General features: G+C 50.0%; 1 protein-coding gene across 1 annotated transcript in view; it reads left to right on the forward strand.

The window, feature by feature from the left end:
- The window catches only part of IFT140 (intraflagellar transport 140), a 74,387-nt gene that overhangs the window by 62,900 nt on the left and 1,690 nt on the right, over positions 1-9,797 (forward strand). The window contains exons 18-27 of the mRNA XM_027902733.1: positions 2,240-2,417; positions 4,576-4,766; positions 5,801-5,896; positions 6,232-6,364; positions 6,451-6,594; positions 6,975-7,103; positions 7,306-7,488; positions 8,144-8,350; positions 8,514-8,726; positions 8,807-8,974. Coding sequence (XP_027758534.1) covers positions 2,240-2,417; positions 4,576-4,766; positions 5,801-5,896; positions 6,232-6,364; positions 6,451-6,594; positions 6,975-7,103; positions 7,306-7,488; positions 8,144-8,350; positions 8,514-8,726; positions 8,807-8,974 — 1,642 coding nt within the window. The remainder of the gene's footprint in view (positions 1-2,239; positions 2,418-4,575; positions 4,767-5,800; positions 5,897-6,231; positions 6,365-6,450; positions 6,595-6,974; positions 7,104-7,305; positions 7,489-8,143; positions 8,351-8,513; positions 8,727-8,806; positions 8,975-9,797) is intronic.

Below are 9,797 nucleotides of genomic sequence, written 5' to 3' on the forward strand. Positions count from 1 at the left end.
TGTTAGTCAGCTTGACAAAGCCCAGCACAGACGTGCCTTCCTTCACCCAGAGCCAAGTGGCTGTTGGCAGCTTCTTCTGGCACTGCAGAGCTTGGAAAATGCATTTCTTCCCCTGTGCTGTGAAGTGCAGCTGTGCCCAGGCACAGGTTTGGCAGCTTTTCCCAGGGACAGAACTCACTGTCCAAGTTGATCACAGCTGGGTGACCATAACTAGCACCATGTTCATCGTGTCAATGTTCTTTAAAGGTGTTTTTCCCCCTTGTCCCGATTCCAGGTGGCTGGAACACAAGAGAAACCAGTTCCATCTTTTCAGAAATTAGGAAGGTCACATCTGCTGCCACAAGGCATCATTTCTGTACTGAGTGGTGATGCACACAAGGATTTGGTGCTGGTTTCTCTTGGGCCCTTCCATGTCAGAAATGACCAGGCTCTGTTTCAATGTTCCTTTTGGCTCCCCAGCCAGGGGGCTTTGACATGTGGGGGCAGAGCATGAGGAGCCCCACTCAGCATTTGAACCCCACTCAGCATGGCCATGCAGTTGTAAGAAATGCAGCACAATACTCAGACATGCATTTTTGCTTTTCTAAACCAGCTAGAGTGGGACATCTTCACTTCTGATCCTGCTTTATTTTCTCTACACTGTTTGGTCTTGATGAAGTCTATGTCACTTATTTATGCTGATTACTACCCAAAAGCTTTCCATCAGTTGCACTGTAAATAAAAGATGCTCTAGTTGTAAAGTAAATTAGGCAAAATATTTTTCCTGTGGCTTTCTTTAGTGCATGTGTTGGACAGCACGTCGGGGCTCACCTGCTCTGCTGCTTTCCCGGTTAGTCACTTTCCCCTGTTTGTGCAGGGCTTTCCCACAGCCACTGGAAACAGAAAAACGTTTTAATAATAGGAAAACTGGAAGGGAATTTTGTGGCAGGACTTGAAACGCCATTCTATTCTATTATTTTCTTCTTTTTTCCCCCTTGCTTTTATAATTTAGATCTTTACTTTATGCCATGGTGATGCCTGTGAACTGCACAGACCCTCTGCTGGGGGTGACGTGCTGAAAAAAACACATTTTCAATGCTTATAGTTTTTATTAGTCAAACAAATTGCATGTAATTCTGAAGAGCCTCAAATGTGAATAGAATGTGTGCAAATCTTTGCTTGTCCCCCACTGTGATGGTCAGCTGTGTCTGCTGTGCCTGCCATTCCCGCTGGGAGCGTGGTGCTCTGCCTGTCCCTGCCTCGCCTGGCCAGGGGACTTTGCAGTGGTGGCTGTGAGCTCATAGCACTGACAAGTTCTCATTCTGAGCATCACAAAACTTTTCTTTGTGCCAGTTTTATGCAAGTTTTAAAGTAGAACACGACCGTTTGGTCAGTTGTTTCCTTCACATTGTTCCCTGTTACTGAGTGCAACTGTTCGGCTCCCAGTAGCTGTTCCATGTTTGAGCTACTCAGGACAGCAGCAGGATGTTTCTAGGGTGAAGTTTACGTACATAAGACTTTTCTCATGCTTTTGATTTCTGAACATTGACTTGGGGATATTGTCAGTGTCTGCAGGTTGCAGCTGCAGCAAGAACCACAGAGATGGACACTTTATATATGAGCAAACACAGAATCACCGAGTGGTTTGGGTGGGAAGGGACCTTAAAGACCATCTAGTTCTACCCCCCTACCATGGGCAGGGACACCTTCCAATAGACCAGGTTGCTCCAAGCCCCATTCTTGGACACTTCCAGGGATGAGGCAGCCACAGCTTCTCTGGACAACCTGTGCCAGGGCCTCAGCACCCTCATGGGGAAGAATTTCTTCCCAGTACCCAATCTAAATCTACCCTTTTTTAGCTTAAAGCCATTGCCCCTTGTCCTGTCCCTCCAGGCCCTTGTCCAAAGTCCCCCTTCAACTCTCTTGGAGCCCCTTTAGGCCCTGGAGGGGGCTCAAAGGTCTCCCTGGAGCCTTCTCTTCCCCAGGCTGAACACCCCCAGCTCTCCCAGCCTGGCTCCAGACGTGTAACTGCAGTTTAGATGCTGGTGCAAACCAAACCCCACAATGTTTCCTTAAGCCTGGAATCATCCAGCTCAAGAGCTGCCCTTTGTGTGTGAGCGTGTTTCTGTTCCTCTGCAATCTTCACAGAGCAAGTGGAGTCTCTGTGGCACCCACCGAGTCCTGAGGGTTCCCCTGGGGCTCTCTGTCCTCGCCCTCCCCTCTCTCCCCAGCACTGACAGCTCCGCTCTTCTCTCCGCAGCGAGGCCGTCTGGGAGAGCATGGCTCGCATGTGTGTGAGGACTCAGAGGCTCGACGTTGCCAAAATCTGCCTGGGGCACATGGGCCACGCCAGAGGAGCCAAGGCGCTGCGGGAGGCGGAGCAGGAGCCGGAGCCCGAGGCCAGGGTGGCCGTGCTGGCCATCCAGCTGGGAATGCTGGTAAATCCCGACCGGGGCAGGGTTTATATCAGAATTCTGCTCTCGAGAAAAACTGCTGAATGGAAGAAACTGCTTAAAGAAGGAAACATCTTTTAAAGATGGTTTATGTGTGAAGCATTTACCAGAAAACCTGTTCTCTTGAGGCATAAGTCTCTTCCAAGTCTAATCATTCTTGTTTTGAATGGATTTGAAAGGATGTATTTTATTGTAGCTAAAATGTTTCAACAAATATATTTTAAGGTCTGATATGGGAAATACAAGTTCCATTTTGACGTTTATTTGTAGAGCGAAAGGCTAGAGTTGTGTGCTGCCACAGAGCGAGGGCTGGCCTGAGGTGTTGAAGAAGTTTAGGCAAAATAGAAGTTTCCATTGGGGCTGGAGAGCTCTAGGCAGTCTCATTCGCTGCCTGTGCTGTCCCAGGGATCCCTGGTCACCCAGGTTTCCATCCTGGCTTCTCCCGTTGTGTGCGCAGCAACTTGGCTGGGTCCCACCCAGCCAGAGGTCATGGTCAGGCTGCTCCCCAGAGTTTGGTGTGTGGGACAACTGTCCCTCATCCCTCCACCTGGAGCCCAGCCTGGCAGCAAATACCCCAGAGCAGACCTTGCCTTCCCATGTGTCTGTGTCTGAGCCCACCCTCTTTTGCCAAGAGAACTGAGATCTGAGACCAGCATTGTCACGTGGATTGAAAACTGAGTGGTGCTGTTGAGTTAGAGCTGTGTGTATTCCACTCATTCACATCTTCATCAATGATCCATAAGAAAAACAGAGAATTTTAGTTTGGGAACCATAATACATCCAGGCATCTCATCTGTAAGAGGGAAAAACTGGGAAAGAATTGATGAAATACCCCACAGTTGATAAGAAATAATGATAAAAAATAGCAAAGTGCTATGACAGCAAAAATCTGTTTGGGGCTGCGTTTGAGGAGACGCCACATCCTGAGGTCTGGGTTTGGTAACTCCTGTCTGTGCATTCAGGGCAGCTACAGCTGGAATGTGACTTCCACTCTGAAGTATCTCATTAGCAAAAAAAAAAATGTTCATGATCTGGAAGAAGTTCAGAGAAAACCAGTGCAAACTGTTCAGCTCTTGGAAAGGTTTCACAGGCAAGGAAATCTTTAAGATGGCCCAATAATGAGAATTTGGCTTAAAAAGGTATTTAGTAAACTACAATTATTTGAAAATCATAAATGCTGGAAAGATAGAGAGTAACTATTCTGAGTTAAAAGTAGGAAAATTCAAACTAAATGTTTGGAAAAGCTTCCTTGCAGAGAAAGCCGTGAGGCTGAAAATTGTCAGTGCTTCTTCTCTTGGATGTTTAGATCTGGTGGGAGAGGTGGAGGGGAACTGCAGCAAAACAAATGCAGTTCCACTGTTTTTTTTCCATTTCATACAGAATCCTAGGGCAGGCATCTTCCTTTCCCACTTTCTACGCTTTTTTGAATTTGAAACAATAAGAGACAGAAACTATTTTTCTGTCTCGGACAGATAATCTCAATTTACTAAATATAGTGTTCAGCTGGACAGTAGTTGGGTGGAGCAGGAAAATGCTCCTTCCACAGGAGTGAGCACCTCTCAGAGCGTAAAAATAATAGTTCCAAATTTGCTCACCCTTGCGTCAGCATCAGCAAAACCCTCCTGTTCTAATTCTGCCATAAACTGATGGCATTTGTTCCCAGGAATGGAGCTCTGCTGTCCACAAACAGCATTGCTGCCTCTGACCTGCTGGGAGGTCACAGGGGTTGCCTTGGCTTGTTAGCACCTTAATTTCCAAACCCCCAATTGCCAGGACCTTCTGCCAGGCCTCACCCTGGATGGGCAGCGTGGCTGTACCCCCCCACCCCCGGGCATATGTCCCTTGTTTGGTGGTCCACACTCCTGATGGCAGCGTTTAATCCTCCATGTCTTGCTCGTGTCACCCCCCAGTCGGTCCCGTACAATAAATGCCAGGATCTGAGTGCTTCCCTTATTTTTACATAAACATCCTGTTTCCCAGTACCGTGCTATTCCAGGCTACGTAGATGCAGCTGGTGGAGCCCCTGCCTGAGTGACTGTTGCTCTGATGGTTGCAGTGCCCTGCTCGGGTGGGTGCCCTGCTGGGTCCGTGTGAGCCCCCCGAGGCACGGGCGCGGCTGACGGGTTGGATGTTCCCCCTGCAGGAGGACGCGGAGCGACTCTACAAGGCCTGCGGACGGTTCGACCTCCTGAACAAGTTCTACCAGGCCTCCAACCAGTGGCAGAAGGCCCTGGAAATGGCCGAGGCCCAGGACCGGGTCCACCTGCGCACCACCCACTGCAGCTACGCCAAGCACCTGGAGGCAGCAGGGGAGCAGAGCCTGGCACTCACCCAGTAAGGCCCAGCCTGGGGCACTGGGAGCCTTGTTCTCCCGTGGGGGCAGGCAAAGGGGGACTGATGGTGACCAGTAATATTTAATGAAAGGCATTGGTGCTGGTTTTGGTGCTTTCTATCTCACAGAGTGAAAACACTGCCAGTGAAACTTCCCAGTACCTTTCCAGGCGAATAACATGTAGTGTCAGAAAGGTCAAGAGTCTGTCAGGGCCAGGAGCTGAACCCCACTCATTTCCAATCCTGTGCTTGTCTGTGGAAGACCACTTCCCTCTTTTCCTTCCCTTTCCATGACAAAACCTCTTTACTTTTCCTGAGGGTCACAGACACAACTGCTGGAGCAGAATTTGGTTTGCCTTGGTTGCTCCTGGTGCCTGATCCTCTCCTGTGACCGCTAAGTCCCATGAGAAGTTAGGGGAGGGGATTTTTAATGTCTTATATTAGTTGTCTGAAATCTTGCTTTTATATGAGTTTTACCTTATGAAGTCTCCATAATAATACTACTACTATTAATGATGATGATGATGATGACAGTAATAATAATAATAATAATAGTACAATAATGTCACTGCTGTTTAGAATCAAAGCAGAGCTCTGCTGTGCTCAGACAGACCCACTGGGGGCCCTGGTGGGCAGGAGGATGAGGAGAGGTGGGTGCTGGGCAGAGGCTGATGTTTTGCATGGGGTGGCAGAAGGATGAGGCACAATGTGGAAATCCAGGGCTCTTGTGACCTTTTCAGTGCTTGGTGTTTAGGGAACCTTTTTGAATACTTCTTTGGGCCAGCACTGGCACTTTTGAAGTATTTACTGCCCTATGGTCACAGATCACAGCTCCCTCATTCCAGCAGCATTGAACTTTTAATATTTGATGATGCTGGTGGACTGCAGCTGGTCTTACAGTAAACTTGTACAACTGAAGCAGTCGTTGCCAGTGTTGTCAGTGGACGTCTGGCAAACAAAAATGGATGTGTTACACAGCAAATGAGCTAGTAAAGGAAGTTTTCATTTCACATCTAATATGTTCTTCTTCTCCACAGCTATGAGAAGTCAGACACACACAGGTTCGAGGTGCCCCGAATGCTCTCTGAAGACTTACAAGCCCTGGAGAACTACGTCAACAAGATGAAAGACAAGTCAGTGCTGTGCTTGTTCCTTCTCCCATATGGAGCTGTCAGGACTGAAATACAGCTCATGATGAAAGTAGGGATGGAGGAGTGTGACTCCTCTCAGCCACATTCAACCCCTGCCTCATCCATGTTATGATCCTCCCAGCTTTTCAGGATTATCTTGCTTAAGAACCGCCACACTGGTTCTCCAGGCTGACCTCCTGTATAGTGCAGACCTTGCAGAGTCACTCTTGAGTTGGGGTGAAGTCTGTGTTCTAAAAAACGTCTAGTCTGTATTCAAGCTCTCCAGGAGTGAAAAACGCAGCCTCTTGTTCCTGCAGTTAATACCGTTGCTTTTCCAGGAGCTTGTGGAAGTGGTGGGCGCAGTACCTGGAGAGCCAGTCAGACCTGGAGTCTGCGCTACAATACTACGCACTGGCTCAGGATTACTTCTCCCTCGTCCGTGTCCACTGCTTTCAGGGCAACCTTCAGAAGGTGAGGCAGCCTGCTCCCACCTGCCCCAGAGCTCATTCCTGGGCTGAGCAGGGGCACGAAGTGAGGCCGTGTGATGCCCTTTGCAGGCCGCTGAGATTGCCAACGAGACGGGGAGCTGGGCAGCCTCCTACCACCTGGCACGGCAGTACGAGAGCCAGGAGGACATCAGGCAGGCCGTGCATTTCTACACCCGGGCACAGGCCTTCAACAACGCCATCCGCCTCTGCAAGGTAGGGGAGAGGGACAGTTGGCCCCAAAACCGTCACCCAGGGAGGGCAGAATGAGGTCTTTGTGCCCATTCTCTCCCATGAGATGCTGCCTGCTCATGGACAGCCCACGGTGAAGGTGCTCCTGGTTTCTGCTGCCACCTTCTACCAAAGGTGGATCAATACAAGTTTGGTGGTTTGGGACAGTATTTTGTTGTACAGCCCATCAGAAACTGCCTGAAAGAAATGACCATAAATGAAGCTCAAAGTCGCTGGGGTGTAGAGGTTTTACACAGAAGGGGGTGATGGTTTTGTGTGTGACAGCACAAAGCCACAGGCTTGCCAGAAGTCAAAATTATGAAATGTGTCTGCACACCCCAAGCCAAACCTTTGCTTTCAAACAGGCAAACAATTTAGATGATCAGCTGATGAACCTGGCTCTCCTGAGCTCGCCAGAAGACATGATAGAGGCAGCCTGCTATTACGAGGAGAAGGGGGAGCAGATGGACAGAGCTGTCATGTTATACCACAAGGTAAATGTCTTTTTTGTAAAAGCTCTCAAACCCTAAACTAAAGCAGTTCCTACAGCAATGTTAAATCAACTGTGGTTCTTACTATGTCCTGATTATTAGTCATTGTGGTGGGTAATGCTTTATTAACCCATTCCAGGGCATCCTGTGAACTGGTTCTGTAGTACTTACTCTAGTCTTTGAAGCCTCATTCCTAATTTTGCAGGCAGGACACTTCTCCAAAGCCCTGGAGCTGGCCTTTGCCACGCAGCAGTTCGGGGCCCTGCAGCTCATTGCTGAGGACCTGGATGAGAAGTCAGACCCTGCCCTGCTCGCCCGCTGCTCCAAGTTCTTCGTGGAACATGCTCAGTATGAGAAGGCAATGGAGCTGCTGCTCACGGCCAAGAAGGTGAGCTGAGCCCTCTGGGCCCCCCTGCACAGGTGGAGGTGTGTACCTGCACACAGACATTTATCTGTGCAGGTAAACAGATACTCAGAGACACTTGGAGGGTTTCAAGTCTCCTCTCAAGCTGGGACTCAGGGCCTTGCCAGAGCGCTGGGTACCAGACCCATCCTGTGCCCACTCCTCTGGTTGCTGTTCTGCCACGTTCTGAGGGGGCACAGTAGCCCTTTTTTTGGGCTGAAAGCTCTGGTATAACCTACTCAGAATTTGCTCCGATATGGGAAGTACCAAAATATTTCCCAAAAGCTTTCAATTTATTTGTACTTGCTGAAAACCTTAATGTTATCAATCATGCCTAACAAATCTGACTTGTATGACTGAAAGTCTCACGTTCAGGGTCCAAATGGCTGAATCTTCAGTGGCAGCCTCGTGTCCACAGGTGAGAACCAGTGGTGTCATGGAAGAACAAACACGTTCTTAGCAAACAAATGGAACAGTGTGTGCTTGAACAGGGGCTGATGTCGGGACATGGAACTACACCCGTGTTCCGGAGCACCCTCAGCTGCCTGTGTGTGCAGCTGGTTCTGTGGGTTATACCCCAAGCAGTGTGAGGTATCACAGTGGTGTTTGCAACACCTCATTGCTCTCTTGCTCCCACCAGTACCACGAAGCTCTGCAGCTCTGCCTGGAGCAGAACCTGACCATCACCGAGGAGCTGGCTGAGAAGATGACAGTCTCCAAGGGCTCCCAGGACCTCCCCGAGGAGGCTCGGAGGGAGCTGCTGGAGCAGATTGCCGACTGCTGCATGAGACAAGGCAACTACCACATGGCCACCAAGAAATACACACAAGCAGGAAACAAGTTAAAGGTCAGCCAGGATGGCATCAAAACAAGGGTGCTTTGAAAAGTAAACCTTAGAGCAGACTTCCTACAGTAACTACTCAGACAAAGCTTCTGAGCCATCTTGGCTGGTGGTTTTGCATTCACAATATTTTCCCTCTCTCCTCCTGTGACCCCATTTCCATTGCCAGGCTATGAGGGCGCTGCTGAAATCTGGGGATACCGAGAAAATTGTCTTCTTTGCGGGAGTTTCCAGACAGAGAGAGATTTACATCATGGCAGCCAACTACCTGCAGTCGCTGGACTGGCGTAAGGACGCAAAGATTATTGCGAATATCATCAGCTTCTACACCAAAGGAAGGGCCCTGGACCTCCTGGCAGGTTTCTATGATGCATGTGCTCAGGTACTGCCCCTTCTGTGACTGCTGAACATTTGGTTTGCTAGCTCTGGAGCAAGATCTTCATCTTCTTTCTCCTCTTGCAGGTAGAGATTGATGAGTATCAGAACTATGAGAAAGCCCACAGAGCGCTGGCAGAAGCCTACAAGTGCCTTTCCAAGACAAAGGCCAGAAGCCCTGTGGAACAGGAAAGCAAACTTGCCCACCTGCAGAGCAGGATGACCCTGATGAAGCGGTTCATCCACGCTCAGAGGTGAGCTGCAGCCACAGAGCAGGGAAACGAAGTGACAGAAATATCCTAGCAGAGCAGCAGTTGTACCAGCACCTGCAGTTAAATAAGTAATTTGCAGCCTCTCTTCTAAAAGCTGCTGGGACACTTTTCTAGCAGGGAAACCATGATGTGATTTTTAGAAGTGCTGTTGACGTTAAAGTTGGAAAGGTAGCCTGAAAAGAAGTGTCTGGACTGAGGGAAATGTAGCCAGAAAGGTGATTATCACAGAATGGTTTAGGTTGGAAGAGACCTTTAAGACCATCCCATTCCACCCCCTGCCATGGGCAGGGACACCTTCCACCCACCCAGTTTCCTCCAAGCCCCCTCCAACCTGGCCTTGGGCACTTCCAGGGATCCAGGGGCAGCCACAGCTTCTCTGGGCAACCTGTGCCAGGGCCTGCCCACCCTCACAGTCCAGAACTTCTTCCTAATACCCAACCTAAATCTACCCTTCTTCAGCTTAAGGCCATTCCCCCTTGTCCTGTCCCTCCATCCCTTGTCCCCAGTCCCTCTCCAGCTCTCCTGGGGCCCCTTTAGGCCCTGGCAGGGGCTCTCAGGTCTCCCTGGATCCTTCTCTTCTCCAGGTGAACCCCCCCAGCTCTCCCAGCCTGGCTCCAGAGCAGAGGGGCTCCAGCCTTGGAGCATCCCTGTGGCCTCCTCTGGACTCTCTCCAGCAGCTCCACGTCCTTCTGAAGTTGGTGCCCCATATCTGGAGGCAGCTCTGCAGGGGGGTCTCACCTGAGGGGGCAGAGGGGCAGCATCCCCCCTCCCCTGCTGCCCACGCTGTGGGATCAGCCCAGGGCATG

The sequence above is a fragment of the Empidonax traillii genome, unplaced genomic scaffold (genome assembly GCF_003031625.1).
Source record: "Empidonax traillii isolate 1590-97213 ecotype Southwest subspecies unplaced genomic scaffold, ASM303162v1 scaffold903:size462939, whole genome shotgun sequence".
In the NCBI taxonomy this organism is placed as follows: Eukaryota; Metazoa; Chordata; class Aves; order Passeriformes; family Tyrannidae; genus Empidonax; species Empidonax traillii.